Raw genomic sequence first — 16,611 nt, 5'->3', positions numbered from 1 at the left:
CTGCCCGTCACTGTGCACACAAAGCCAATCTCCCATGCCATTCACGCTCAGTGTGCCATTGTTTACCAACACGTGACCATCACCCCGCGGGTTCATACGTAATAATCAATTGTTTTTTGTGATTGCAACTGCTAAATAAGTCACTATGGGCCAAAGGAAAGCTAGTGCAAGCCCTTTGGTAAAGAAAGTGAAGAACATAATCCAGAGGGATTTTGAAGGGTTTGAGGCAGACCCTGACCCTGCCGACCCTCTGCCTGTTGTGGAAGGTGTTGTGGCATTGGGCAAGTCCATGGGGTTGGAGGTGAGTGACGGGGATGTGGAAGAGTTGGTGGAGGACCACAGGGAAGAGCTAACCACTGGCGAACTGCAAGAGCTTCAACTGGAACAGCATCAGACCACAGCTGAGGAACTTGCTTCAGAGGAGGTGGAAAAGAGGGTGAAGGAGGTGCCTTCTTCGGTGATTAAGGACATATGTTCAAAGTGGAATGAGTTGCAAAGTTTTGTTGAAAAGTATCACCCTGACCAAGCTGAAACAAGCCATATCTGCAATATGTTCAGTGACAAAACCTTGTCCCACTTCAGGCAAATCTTAAAGAAATGCCAGAAACAGACCTCTTTGGACAGATATTTTGTGCGACAGGGGTCCAGTGACTCTCAAGTTGTTCCCAGTGGCATTAAAAGAAGAAGGGAAGTAACCCCAGAAAAGGACTTGCTACCTGAAGTCCTAATGGAAGGAGATTCTTCTTCCAAACAATAGTGTACACCTTCCTCCTATCCCCTCCTCCTGTCTTCCATCAACCCAGAAGTCTTCAGTAAAGGTATGTGTAATGTTGTTATTATTTTTTATATGCATGTACATTTGATTTCTGATTGCTTTCAGTATATAAATCTTTATTTAATTTAAGAACATAAGAAAGAATGAACACTGCAACAGGCCTACTGACCCATGCGGAGCAGGTCCATGTCCCCCCATCCCCGGATTAGACCAATGACCCACCCCCTGGATTATCCCAATGACCCACCCCCCGGATTATCCCAATGACCCACCCCCCAGATTATCCCAATGACCCACCCAGTCTGGTCATCCCCACTCAAAGATGGAGCACTGTACCAGACCCAGCAGCACAAGCTAGTTAGGTCCAACTCACCCACCCACACCCACTCATGTATTTATCTAACGTATTTTTAAAACTACACAACGTTTTAGCCTCAATAACTGTACTCAGGAGTTTGTTCCACTCATCCACAACTCTATTACCAAACCAGTGCTTTCCTATATCCTTCCTGAATCTGAATTTTTCCAACTTGAAACCATTGCTGTGAGTCCTGTCTTGGTTGGAAATTTTCAGCACCCTATTTACATCCCCTTTATTTATTCCTGTTTTCCATTTATACACCTCGATCATATTCCCCCTAATTCTACGCCTTTCGAGAGAGTGCAGATTCAAGGCCCTCAGTCTATCCTCATTGGGAGGATTTCTGATACATGGGATCATCTTTGTCATCCTCCTTTGTACGTTTTCCAAAGCATTTATATCCATTCTGTAATACGGTGACCAGAACTGAGCAGCATAGTCTAAATGAGGCCTAACCAAGGATATATAGAGTTGAAGAACAACCTGAGGACTTCTATTATTTATACTTCTAGATATGAAGCCAAGAATTCTGTTAGCTTTATTGCGAACACTAATGCACTGTTGTCCTGGTTTTAGATTACTGCTAACCAGAACTCCTAAATCCTTTTTGCAATCAATATTTTATTTTAATATTTTTGGTGTCTGGAACAGATTAATTTTATTTCCATTATTTCTTATGGGGAAAATGGTTTTGAGTTTCATGAATTTTGACTTTCGGCAGGCTGTCTGGAACGGATTAATCACGAAACTCGGGGGCCCACTGTAATAGTAATTTATAGTATTTAAAAAAAATGGGGTTGCAAAATTGACAGATAGTATTTATCCCTTTGACTGTCGAAGGGCCCAATCCTGAAGTGTCTCCTGGTGTCGCAAAATATTCGAAAAAAAAAAATTATTTTTTCTTATGAAAATGTTAAGATTATTTTTCTGATTGTTTTAGTCCCAAAAAAAAATTTTTCCCATCAGTACTTACCGAGATATAGAGGCATGAAGTTTGCAGAAAATGAGCCGCATATGGCAACAGCGGCGACTGCCGCTCACCTGGTAAACTTTAGTTTACTTGTATTTGAAGGTTTGTTGTTTTTTTCACTATTTTATTTTTTCACATAACTTATGTGGCCTATGAGACCAAAGTAAGGTGCAATGTACATATATACACTCGTTGTATACAACACAATAAGCACACAAACATAATTATCAATATATTGTTTACAAAACTTGTTTACAAAAACAAACAAAACAAAAAATTTTTTATTACTATTGCTCTATAATATATATACCAATATACAGTCACTGAACATACTCCTAGAAGTTCTGCAGCTTGTGGAACTCTCTGAAACATGGTGTCATACACAGTGGTGTTTTACACTCTTACACATAAAACATGGTGTCATACACAGTGGTGTTTTACACTCTTACACATAAAACATGGTGTCATACACAATGGTGTTTTACACTCTCACACACAAAATCAGTGTGTGTGCATTTTTGTTGAATTTTTTTTTTATGTGCAAAGACAAAACACCTCGTCTGAGCAGCTTTCTTCAAAGTATTAGCAGGCAGTTGTGTTATGTAGTTATCCTAGGTAAATGGTCATGTGTCATCATTCCTTCCTAATTTCCTTCATTCCTTTCCTACCTGGAGGCTACCTGGAGGGCATTCCACCTCTCTTCCTACATTCCTTCATCTGTCCTTCATTACTTTTTTCCTTCCTTTCATCTAGTCCTTCCTTCATTCCTGCCTTCCCTTCTTGCTTCTGGTTTCTACAATATATATACACATATATAGTCACTAGATACTTTCATAAAACTCCTATTATCACCCTTCAGCAAGCTTGTCTTGTGTGCGAGTGTGTGGCTTATAATTGTTTTGAGTCAGGAGTCGGCAGCTGTCAAAATGACATATTGTCTCATTAGTCACTCCCCCTACCGCCTGTCAAAACAATGGGGTCCGATGCTGCTTCCCCCTCCATTCTATCTAATTATCTTTCTCCCTCATTCTATCTCTTTCAATCTGTCTCTCTTTCTCTCTCTCTGTCTATCTCTGTCTCACAGGTACACATAAATACAACTATACATAGTGTAAATTACCTAGGATAACCCAAAAAATCCAGACAAAGTGCTATACTCTGCTTGAAGATGTGAGTAAACGTGATGATGACAGTCTTGTGGCTCTCTCTGAGACAGAGCTAGACGGATAGACAGGGAGTTTGGCAGACAGACAAATAGACAGACAGACAAATGTTTGTTCGTCATCATCTCCTCCTCCTCCTCCTCCTCCTCCTCCTCCTCCTTCTCCTCCTCCTCCTTCTCCTCCTCCTCCTTCTCCTCCTCCTCCTTCTCCTCCTCCTCCTCCTTCTCCTCCTCCTCCTCCTCCTCCTCCTCCTCCTCCTCCTCCTCCTCCTCCTCCTTCTCCTCCTCCTCCTCATCCTCCTTCTCCTTCTCCTTCTCCTTCTCCTTCTCCTCCTCCTCCTTCTTCTCCTTCTCCTCCTCCTCCTCCTCCTCCTCCTGGCTCTTGACAGATGGACAGCTGCCCCCCTCCCTCCACCCTCGTTTACGCTCATCAAAGGTCAGCTCTTATCAGATGTTATCTCCCCTTATCTTGTCACTGTCATGGGGTGAACTGTTTTCATGCCTCAAGGGAACATATTATTACATATTATTATTATTAGGTATTATTATTATTCCTATTCTTCTTCTTATTCTTCTTCTTCCTCCTCCTTCCACCTTCCACCTTCCTCCTCCTCCCTCCCTCCTTCCTCCTCCTCCCTCCTTCTTCCTCCCTCCCTCCTTCCTCCTCCTCCCTCCCACCTCCTCCCTCCTTCTTCCTCCTCCCTCCTTCTTCCTCCTCCCTCCTTCTTCCTCCTCCCTCCTTCCTCCTCCTCCCTCCTTCCTCCTCCTCCCTCCTCCTCCCTCCTTCCTCCTCCTCCCTCCTTCCTTCCTCTTCCTCCTTCCTTCCTCCTCCTCTTCTTCCTCCTCCTCTTCTTCCTCCTCCTCTTCTTCCTCCTCTTCTTCCTCCTCTTCCTCCTCCTCCTCCTCCTCCACCTCCACCTCCTCCATTGCTTTTGGTCTCAAACTCCTCGAAATCATGAAATTGATCTTCATTGACACTTCCATCTGTGTTAGAGCATCACTTGGGAAGAGAAGAGTCCCAGATTTGCAGGGAAGTCACATATTTCTTACCGCTAGACATGCTGAAAAAGGACGACTGAAATGGTATTCCCACAATGCACCACTGGCTCCCCGATTTTTTTTATATGGTGCACACTGACCATGGAGACCCATTCTCTCACATGTGGGCCTACCAGCTTTCTCCTGCTTGATTTGAAGCCGCTAGAATTTATGCGTATAGATACGTCAAACACGGTATCTCCTATGACGTACATATACGACCGCGACAGTCAAAGGGTTATTAGACAAAATTTAAGCAAGGAATAGTAATTTAAGAAAAATATGTAACTTAAGGTGGCTAATTCTCACTAGTAATATCACATATACTGAGGTAGTTGATTTTGATTATTAACCCTTTGACTGTCGCAAGTCCCTTTCTGAAACTGTCATTCTATGTTGAAAAATATTTGAAAAAAAAAAAATACTTTTTCTTATGAAATGTTAGAGAATCTTTTCCCGATGGTAATGATACCAAAAGTATGAAATATGATCGAAAACTTACGGAATTATGCTCCCGCAAAGTTAGCGATCTTGGTGATACACGTATACGCATTGGCGATTTTGCTGACTTTGAGCCCTATTTTTGGCCAATTCTATTTTTCTAGTCAACCGAACTCGTAGCAATTTCTTTAGAACTCCGTTTTTTCTATCAATTGAGTACAATAAACTGCCCATTTATCAATTTTAACTATCCAATAAAGTCGTCAGAAATTGGCAATTTGGTCAATGTTACACACATTAAAAAAGATCCCCATTTCAAAATAGGGTCCAGAATAAACAATGCAGACATTCTTGGCACTAAAATAACATATTCTCTGTTCATTAGTCACGTCTAGGACCAGCTTGAGAGTCACTGGACCTCTGTCGTACAACAAATCTGTCCATAGAGTTCTGTACCTCACGTTCCTTTAAGATTTGCCTAAAATGGGCCACAACATTGTCATTGTAATAGTCACCAGCATGGCTTGCAATAGCTGTGTTAGGGTGATTTTCATCCATAAAGGTTTGCAGTTCAACCCACTTCGCACACATTTCCTTAATCTCTTTTTTCAATTCCTTACTAATTCTCACCCATTTTACCACAGGGTTGGCACTAGAAGCTTTCTTGGGTTCTATGATGACTCATTTTGCAGTTACAAGCACTAAAAACACTGGGATAATGTGAAATGTACTGAATGTATGCGTAGATGCGACTGCACCGGCTGGCTTGTAAACACTGGCACCCACAGGGCAGCGTGGACAGGTCCCGGACAAATCACGTTGGGCGAGTTTTTTATCGTTAAGCGAGGCAAAATTTTTACACTCAAACACTTCGTTAGGCGGATTTAATGTTATGCGATGCGTTCATTAACCCTTTGACTGTCGCAGGCCCCTTCTGAAACTGTCGTTCTATGTCGCAAAATATTCGAAAAAAAAAATTATTTTTTCTTATGAAAATGTTAAGATTATTTTTCTGAGTGTTTTAGTCCAAAAAAAAAAAAATTGCCATCAGTAATTTTTGAGATATAGAGCTGTGAAGTTTACAGAAAATAAGCCGCGTATGGCAACAGCTGCGACTGCCGCTCACCCGGTAAACTTTAGTTTACTTGTATTTGAAGGTTTGTTGTTTTTTTCACTATTTTATTTTTTCACATAACTTATGTGGCCTATGAGACCAAAGTAAGGTGCAATGTACATATATACACTCATTGTATACAACACAATAAGCACACAAACATAATTATGAATATATTGTTTACAAAACTTGTTTACAAAAACAATAAAAAAAATGTTCACCACTACCCCCCCCCCACCACTACCCCCACCACCACCACCACCACCACCACCATCACCACCACCACCACCACCACCACCACCACCACCACCACCACCACCACCACCACCACCACCACCACCACCCCCACCACCCCCCCCCCCCCCCCCCCCCCCCCCCCCCCCCCCCCCCCCCCCCCCCCCCCCACCACCACCACCACCACCACCACCACCACCACCACCACCACCACCACCACCACCACCACCACCACCACCACCACCACCACCACCACCACCACCCCCACCACCACCACCACTACTACTACTACTACTACTACTACTACTACTACTACTACTACTATATAGCTAACTTTGTCATTTCTATTTGTTTTCAAACCCTGTATGTTTGGTTAAGTGTGGGTTTTAGTGCCACTGGTATTCCATTGTGTAATGTGGCTCTTAGTGGATGCATTTATGATGTCTCAGTGCTGTCACTATTGTGGCATGTCTGTCTGGTCTGGTATGTGAAACAGTTGGCTGTGTTCTATAGCCATGTCTCTCTTTATACTCTGTGTTCTTTCATTGGATTTCTTTGACTGTTTCTAAGATGGTAACTTAATCCCACTAAAAAGAGATTATTTTCTTGCTCTTCACTTTTTCTTGTTTTAATGGTTTCTTCCTTACTACCCATTGATCTCAGTTTCTTGTGATGAATGGGTAGGAGGGAAGACATGCTAACAAAATAGCTGGCAATTGAGTCACTTTGAGCACTGAAATAGGCCTCAAATTGAGAGAATTTTTTGTTGTGTAAAGTGCTCCATGAATTCAAACTTTGAGCCTGCTTAATTATGTATATGTTTCATCAAATTATACATTTTTTGGTGTCATTTTCATTTTTTTTTTTTTTTTTTTGGGGGGGGGGACACCAACAGTTTAATAGTTGCATAATCCTTAATAAAAATATCCTAGTTATGTGCATGTCTTAAATGAATACTTGTTAGTATTAGATTACACATCTTTGACCTATTTCAGGTCAAGTTGAGTGGAAGAACTAATGAGGTTCAGGTTGCATGGGCAGGCAGTGGTCTGCTGGGTGTATCAACTGGAGATGGTTCTGTACGTCTATGGAATTTAGACTCTGGTGATAATTATGTGCTGAGTTTACAAGGACCAAGCTATCGTGATCAAGAATATGTCACGTGTTTATCTTATTCTGAAAATAAAAGTAAGTTAAATGATAAAACTTAATTCAGTAAACACTTGTACAGCTCTTTTGTGACCTGCATTCATGAACATGTTGTATCTCAAGCAAAGTACATATATGATTTTAATTTTTTTTTTTTTTTTTTTTTTTAAGGACAGATTTGCATTTTTGAGAAATGGGAAAAACATCATGCCTAAAAAATAAATGAAGACAATTAAAATTTACTGCATATTGTTTAAATGTTTCTCTTCTTTGTATATACAGTAAGATCTCACATTATACATGTTGACTTATCATGTAATTAATATATGGCTATTAAAGTTTTTTCTAAAATTGAAAATGACAGAACTGTGTGAGTTCATGCGATAAATTTTGGGGAATTAATATTTCATGTAAAATCTGGTTTGATTTCATGATTTGGAACAGGTACATAAGACAGAAAAGCTACCAAATGTGTGGATTGAGCAGAAAGCAAAAGATGTTTAAGTAATGCCCTTGTAATCAGGAAAACAAGCCTAATCATACTATGCATGTGTGTGAGCAGGATGGAAAGCCTACATAAGTGTTTATTTAGTTTTTGATGGCTAACACCTCTAAACTGTTCAGTCGTCTGCATAACATTTAGTGGGAAAACTGTGTCTCCTGAAAACACTTCTGCTGCTGCTGTGTGTTTTCCTAGCCAACTGGAGGAAATTATTTCTTAGTGTAGTTAAGAGCTTTTGCAAGTGTTTAATGCTTTGGAAAGTGCTCTTGGGTTCAAGACATTGAAAGATTTCTGCAGCTACCTTCTGTACTATAATGCATTAGGTGAATTTAAGTGCAAGCCAGTGCCTTTTTATCTCACTCAGAATCCCTGTGCTTTAAAAGGTAAAGACAGAATAACTCTTCCATTATTTGACAGCCTAATAAGATTAATGAATAATAGAGTTACTTCATTTCTTCAATGAAGATGTACCTGATGAAAATAAATGGTATAAAATACCGACACAATGGAAACATAAACACACATGCAGTTTAATGTGATCCTTTATTGACAACATTTCACCCACACAGTGGGCTTTTTCAAGTCACACACAGATCTACCTGGGGTGGAAGGTACGGGAGTATTTATAGTCATGTTCAGAATGTTGAGGTCAGGTGGAGAATGCTGCATCTGATGATCTACCGGGTGGGGTTATAGAGTCTTGGGTAGCTTGGCAGGGGTATTGGACAAGTTGTGAGTAGACCTTCTGCAGTGTTCTATGTTCTTATGTGGGATAGCGATGAAGAAGTTTCTTGGCTTCTATAACATAGCTGAACCACTCGCCAAGAAACTTCTTCATCGCTATCTCACATAAGAACATAGAACACTGCAGAAGGTCTACTCACAACTTGTCCAATACCCCTGCCAAGCTACCCAAGACTCTATAACCCCACCCGGTAGATCATCAGATGCGACATTCTCCACCTGACCTCAACATTCTGAACATGACTATAAATACTCCCGTACCTTCCACCCCAGGTAGATCTGTGTGTGACTTGAAAAAGCCCACTGTGTGGGTGAAACGTTGTCAATAAAGGATCACATTAAACTGCATATGTGTTTGTTTCCAATAAAGATGTACCTGTTGCAAATGAACTTTTCGTTCAAGGTTCTCTTCACTTGATAACTCCCATAACTGCTCAGCTAGAGGCAAGACAGTGATGGAGTGAAGGATGGTAAAAGCATTTTTTTTTTCTTTTTTTTTGGGCTCACCCTACCTCAGTGGGGGATACCTAGTGTGAAAAAAAAAAAAGCCTAAACCTGTGAAAAATTCCATCTATCTCATGTGATGCACCAGCCATTGAAGATTGTTCAAATGCTTTTCAGGAACTTAGACAAAATCTGTTTACAAATTTTGTCATTTCAAAGTCTGATATGGCTGCACTCAACAACAAGCCAGTTATGAATTTGCTAAAAGATCTACTAGGGTCACACACTAACTCACAGTATTGGCAAGACTTTCTATATAAAGTTTGGGAACAAAGCAAAGGATGTTCCTTGCACCAAATGACAGGCCAAAGGGTAAATCCTTGGGAATATTCCTGGACAACAGACAAACATTCAGAACATTTTTCAATAAAACTTCCGAAACGATGGGTATTCTTTCAAAAAATATGCTACTATGTTGTGCAAACTTTCCTGCTTACCTTGTACGACTATTTAATCTCTCCATACCTCACCTGTGTTATCTGTGTATGGGAATCAATGTCAGCTGATCATTTTAACTTGTTGCTATTCAGCAAAAATCACTTATTCAGAATTATTACTCATATAGGCTCCAGACAACACCCCCCTTCCCCCCTTATTCAAAAGTTTCAGTGCCACAGAACACATGGACACAATACATGGAACCCATGGACAATACAAGGAACACATGGACAATACAAGGAACACATGGAAACAATACAAGGAACACGTGGACACAATACAAGGAACACATGGACACAATACAAGGAACATGTGGACACAATACAAGGAACACAGGGACAATACAAGGAGCACATGGACACAATACAAGGAACACTTGGACACAATACAAGGAACACATGGACACAATACAAGGAACATGTGGACACAATACAAGGAACACATGGACAATACAAGGAGCACATGGACAATACAAGGAGCACATGGACACAATACAAGGAACACATGGACACAATACAAGGAACATGTGGACACAATACAAGGAACACATGGACACAATACAAGGAACACATGGACACAATACAAGGAACACGTGGACACAGTACAAGGAACACGTGGACGCAATACAAGGAACACATGGACACAATACAAGGAACACGTGGACACAATACAAGGAACACGTGGACACAGTACAAGGAACACGTGGACACAATATAAGGAACACGTGGACACAATACAAGGAACACATGGACACAGTACAAGGAACACTTGGACATAATACAAGGAACAAGTTTCTCTGATATAAAATGTGTATGACTCAACCTATTCAAAACTTCATGTAGGTAAAAGGCCTGAAAATTTGGAAATCACTGCCAGAAAATGCCAGTAGTTCCCATCTACCAATATCTGTAATATTATTGTTAAAAAGCACCTACTGAATCTCAATTAAATCTGTCATAAATCCATTGCCTGTGAATTCTCATGCTCTGATTTCAACATCCCAGTTCAAGCACTTCATAATATACATGTTATTTAACTATTTTAATTTTAATGTAGTTTATTTGTAATTAGTGAATTTTTCACTTGCAAACCTGTCTCATCGTTATTATGATTGTAATGAATTATCCAAGCTATACTAACTGAAATTTTATTCTAGGTCTAGAATTAAGTAGTTAATAAGCCCAAAATGTACCTGCAGAGTTGGTGGCTTTCTCAAGAGTCTTATTTTGTATCAATTTTGATCTGTATTATGTTATGATCAAAGGCAATGTGTAACAATTTCAAATTTATAACTACTGTGCATGTATGACTTTTTAGATATAAAAAAAATATTAATTTATCTGATGCCATTCAAAATTGTTACATTTTCATCAAAGGAAAGTGCTAAATGCAGACATTGTATAGCAGCTTTTGAATGGTAAGCATTCATATTTGATCAAAGCAAGGAGAAAATAAGTCCAATTGAAATTCAGATTTTTTTTTTAACACATAGGCTGTTTCCCACCAAGGCAGGGTAACCCAGAAAGAAAGAAAAACTCCAAAAAGAAAAAAAAAACCAAAAGAAAGAAAAAAAATTAATTTTTTAACACTTTTGCTATCATTCAACACTTTCACTATCATTCATACATAATCACTGCCTTTGCAGAGGCATTCAGATATGACAGTTTAGATGTCACTCCAAACAGCCAATATCCCAAATCCCTCCTTTAAGGTTCAGGCATTGTACTTCCCACCTCCAGGACTCAAGTCTGGCTAACCGGTTTCTCTGAATCTTTTCACAAAATATTACTCTGCTTCCACTCCAATGGCTCCTCAGGTTCCAAAAAAAACATTCGTCTCCATTCACTTCTAACACACTCACACACGCTTGCTAGAAGTCCAAGACTCTCGCCCACAAAACCTTTACCTCCTCCCTCCAACGACCCCTACCCCGCCTTCCTGTCCCTAAGATTTATACGCTCTTCAGGTCATTCTACATTGTTCCATTCTCTCTAAATGACCAGACCACCTCAACTCCTCTTCAGCCCTCTGAATAATACTTTTTGTAACCCTACACTTACTCTTAATTTCCACACTACAAATTCTCCGCATGATCTTTACACCATACACGACTTTTCCACTGCCTCCAGCCTCCTCCTCACTGCAGCATTCACACTCATATAAGAGTGTTGGTACCACTGTACTCTTGTACATTCCCTTCTTTGCCTCCATGAATAAAAATTTTTTGTCTGGTGGTTAACGCTCTCGCTTCACACGGTGAGGGCCTGGGTTCGATTCCCAGCCAGAGTAGAAACATTGGACGTGTTTCTTTCCACCTGTTGTCTATGTTCCCCATCAGTAAAATGGGTACCTGGGTGTTAGTCGACTGGTGTGGGTCGCATCCTGGGACACTGACCTAAGGAGGCCTGGTCACAGACCGGGCCGCGGGGGCGTTGACCCCCGGAACTCTCTCCAGATAAACTCCAGATAAACACTTAATGCACCACGCACTTTTTCCTTCATCAATTCTGTGATTAACCTCATCCTTCATAAACCCATCTGCTAACAAATCTACTCCCAAATATCTCAACACATTCACTTCTTTCATACTCCCTCCCTTCAGTGTGATATGCAGTTTTTCTTTACCTAACTCATCTGATACCCTCATCACCTTACTCTTATCTATGTTCGCTCTCAACTCGTCCACTAACCTTTTCAACTTCTCTTTAGAATCTCCCAAAAGCACAGTATCATCAGCAAAAAGTAACTGTGTCACCTCTCATTTTGCATTTGATTCAGCATCATTTAATCCCACCCCTCTCCCCAACACCCTAGCATTTACTTCTTTTAGAATTCCATCTATAAATATGTTAAACAACTATGGTGACATTACCGTAACCTGTCTAAGACCTACACACACTAACCTGAGCCTTACTATCCTCATAAAAACTCTTCACAGCATTTAGTAACTTACTACCTATTCCACACACTTGCAACATCTGGCACATTGCTCCACTATCCACTCTGTCATATGCCATTTCTAAATCCATAAATGAACTGAAAACATCCCTACCTTCATCTAAATATTGTTCACTTATATGCTTCAATGTGAACACTTGATCTATACATCCCCTACCCATTCTAAAGCCGCCTTGTTCGTCTGCAATCCTGCTTGCTGTCTTACCTCTAATTCTTTTATTAATAACCCTACCATACACTTTACCTGGTTCTTCTTTCAACAAACAAACCATATCCCTCCAAGGCAGAGTGGCCCAAAAATGAAAACAAAAGTTTCTGTTTTTAAATTTGTTAATATATACAGGAGAAGGGGTTACCAGCCTCTTGTTTATTTATTTATTGGCACCAGCCATTTCCCACCAAGGCAGAGTGGCCCAAAAACGAAAAACTTTCATTACTTTCATGCCACCACTGTCTTGCCAGAGGCATGCTTACACTACAGTTATAAAACTGCAACATTAACACATTAACAGCCCCTCTTTCCAACATTTTAGTTGCCTCTCATTACACACATGGCTTATGGAGGAAGAATTCTGTTCCACTCACCCATGGAGAACTCAGTAAACTTATTCCCTTATAATATTTACAACTTCTTCTTTCCCCCTTTCCCTTATATAAATGAATTATACACACACTCTGCCAATCCCTAGGTACCTTCCCCTCTTTCATTCATTTACTGAACAAAATTACCAGAGATCAGTTGCTAAAATGATTTAAAGCAAACAGACAGGATATTGCAGCACTAAATGAATTCCAAAGGGTGAGGAACAGAGTACAGAGATTTATAAAAGGAGCAAAGGCAAAGCACTATTGCTCAAAAATTGAAGAGTATAAGCATAACCCCAGAAAGCTCTGGTAACAGCTAAAACAGTTGGGGTATAGCCATAAACCAGTAGATAGGTCTAATATAGTACTTACTATCGATAACGAGGTATGCCACTAACAAATAAGGTAGCAAATTGTTTTAATTCCTACTACACATCTGTTGCATCAACACTAGTAAGTAAACTACCAGCAGCATCAAATACCTTTAACACAGACTCAGATAAGTTTCAAACATACTGTACCAATAAAGGGGTAACCCCAAACAATTGTCATCTAGTAAGTGTATCTCATGACTTTATTCAAAAAGAATTAAGCAGGTTAAACCCAACTAAGAGCACCGGCCTGATAACATCCCATCTAAGTTCCTAAAAAATGGTGCTTCTGAATTGTCAATCCCTGTTGCTCACATAATAAATTTGTCCATCACTACTAATACCATACCAGAGGGGTTCAAGGAGGCCAGAGTTACTCCTATCTTCAAGAAAAATAGTAGGTCTGATGTAAGCAACTATAGGCTTGTTAGTATACTCAGTATAATATTCAAATTTCTAGAGAAGGTGGTGTACTGTCAAGTAGTTAAGAACCTTAATGACAACAACATTCTCTATAGCTATCAGTCAGGCTTTAGAAGATCTTACTCGACCGACACCTCCCTAGTTAATCTGATGGATTACACTAGAACTGAAATGCCAATGGGGAACCTCATAGGTATGGTAACCTTAGACCTGCAAAAGGCCTTCGATACTGTCAACCACAATATATTATGTAAGAAACTTCAAGCTATCAGTATAGGTTCTGTAGACTGGTTTAAGTCCTACCTTAGCAATAGGAGACAAATTGTCAAAATCAACAAAACGGAATCAGAACCTCTGCCGATAGCATGTGGAGTTCCCCAAGGTAGTATTCTGGGTCCCTTATTATTCCTATGCTATGTTAACGACATGCCTATCAGTGTCAAGTGCAAACTCCTACTGTATGCAGATGACAGTGCTCTGTTAGTGTCAGGTAAAGACCCACACGATATAGCTAATGTATTAACACTGGAACTGGAGTCCTGCAGCAAATGGTTAGTAGACAACAAACTATCATTACACCTCGGGAAAACTGAAGCCATTCTCTTTGGCACGAAACATAAATTCAGAAGGGTAAGTAATTTTAATGTCCAGTGTAATGGGGAGCCCATCACTTCAGTTTTCTCAGTAAAATATCTGGGAATCCCCTTTGACCCATGCATGTCAGGAGAATTGATAGGGAACAGTGTAGTAAAGAAAGTGAATGCCAGACTGAAATTCCTCTATAGATAAGCACAGTGTCTACCTACTGAGGCTTGCAGGACCCTATATCTAGCCCTTATACAGTGTCATATGGATTATGCTTGCTCTTCATGGTACTCTGCCTTGACAAAAAAACTGAAAGATAGACTGCAAATCACCCAGAACAAAATGGTAAGATTCATCCTGGACCTGGGTTCAAGAGAGCATTTAGGCCAGGATGAATTAAAACAATTGGATATGCTGAATGTTGAAGACAGAGTAAAACAACTGAATCTAAATCATGTATTTAATATTGCTCACTAATAGTGTCCAGAATATCTTGCTGCCAATTTTGTCAAGGTTGGGAACCAAAGCAATCATAGTACTAGGGGGAGAGAGCACAACTTTGTAGTACCCACAATCAGTGGCCAGGCTTCAAACACTTTTTATTGTACAGCAATAAAGGAATGGAACAGACTGCCCACACATGTCAGAGCCAGTCATTGCATGAACCATTTCAGGAAGAGAGCCAAAAGGTGTCTGATGAATGTAGCTACAGAAAGGGAGGTGAATTATTTTTTATTTTTTAAGCTAACACACGTGAAATTTTACCTTATTCCTAGTAATGACTTTCGCATTGTAGATAGTCTTAATGACCCTCGTGTAGTAGATAGTCTTAATAGTGTGATAATAAAATGTTATCTCCATTATAGAATAATAATAAGATATTATCACCTTTATTTTATAATAATAAGGTAAAAGGACCCCAATGGAAATAAGTCACTCTGTCTGACATTTTGAGTTATCCTAGGTACTTTACACTTATGCTGCTATGTATTATAATCAATGTAACTGTATTTGTGTATACCTGAATAAACTTACACTCGTAACACTATATGCCCCCTCCCCTCCATCCCACTTTTTACATTTCTGTCTTGATTCCATCAGTTCCAGCTGCTTTACCCACTTTCATTCTACCTAATTTAGATTTAGATTTAGATTTTTTATTTTGACAAATTGCATGGTTGTACAGAGGAATATAGTAGGTGGGTGTACATGCCAAAAGCCCCTCTGTATGCTGAGCATTTCGGGCAAACTTAAAGATTAACTTAACCCTTTGAGGGTTTCGGACGTACTAGTACGGCTTATGACCCAGGGTTTTTGATGTACTAGTACACCTAAATTCTAGCGCCCTCAAATCTAGTGGGAGAAAGCTGGTAGGCCTTCATGTGAAAGAATGGGTCTATGTGGTCAGTGTGCACAGTCTAAAAAAAATCCTGCAGCACACAGTGCATAATGAGAAAAAAAAACTTTGACCATTTTTTTGGAATAAAACAGCTTGACCATTTTTTTGGAATAAAACAGCGACTTTGCACTGTATTTTCGTATGGTATTTATTGTTGTATTCTAGTTTTCTTGGTCTCATTTTGTAGAATGGAAGACATATTACAGAAATTGAGATGATTTTGACTGGTTTTACAATGAAAGGTACCTTGAAATTGAGCTCAAAGTAGCAGAAATGTTCGATTTTTACCAAATTTCAAAAGTAAACAAATCATGCCAAGCGTGCAATACACGTCAACTGGTGAGTCTAATATTCTTTCACAAGTGCACCAATAATATTTATACCATTTTTTACACCAATGCAGTAGTCTGCATAACAGTAAATCTTATATTTTTTGTGAGAATAAAAATTCAAAGTGGAAAGCAAAAGAATATAAGAGGGGCCTTGAGACGTGACTAATGACCAGAGGAAATGTCATTTTAGTGCCTGGAATGTCTTTCTTGTTTATTCTGGACCCTATTCGGAAATTGGCATCTTTTGAAATGTGTGTGAAATTGGCAAAATTGCTAAATTCTGACCACTGTACTGGATAGTTGAATTTCATAAATGGGTGGTTTCTTGCACCCATTCGATAGAAAAAAATGGAGTTCTAGCGAAATATTCATGTTTTTTGTCGACTAGTACAGTGGAATTGGCCGAAAATGGGGCTCAAAGTGGGCAAAATCGCCGATGCGTAAACATCGCCGAGACCGCTAACTTTGCGAGAGCATAATTCCGTAAGTTTTCCATCAAATTTCAAACTTTTGGTGTCCTTATGAT

General features: G+C 39.8%; 1 protein-coding gene across 1 annotated transcript in view; it reads left to right on the top strand.

Annotated features, from left to right (window-relative positions):
• The window catches only part of rempA (intraflagellar transport protein rempA), a 178,168-nt gene that overhangs the window by 32,412 nt on the left and 129,145 nt on the right, over positions 1 to 16,611 (top strand). The window contains exon 2 of the mRNA XM_070080315.1: positions 7,091 to 7,283. Within this exon, the coding sequence (XP_069936416.1) occupies positions 7,091 to 7,283 (193 nt within the window). The remainder of the gene's footprint in view (positions 1 to 7,090; positions 7,284 to 16,611) is intronic.

The sequence above is a fragment of the Cherax quadricarinatus genome, unplaced genomic scaffold (assembly GCF_038502225.1).
Source record: "Cherax quadricarinatus isolate ZL_2023a unplaced genomic scaffold, ASM3850222v1 Contig315, whole genome shotgun sequence".
Classification (NCBI taxonomy): domain Eukaryota; kingdom Metazoa; phylum Arthropoda; class Malacostraca; order Decapoda; family Parastacidae; genus Cherax; species Cherax quadricarinatus.
This window is presented reverse-complemented; position numbering and strand designations above follow the sequence as displayed.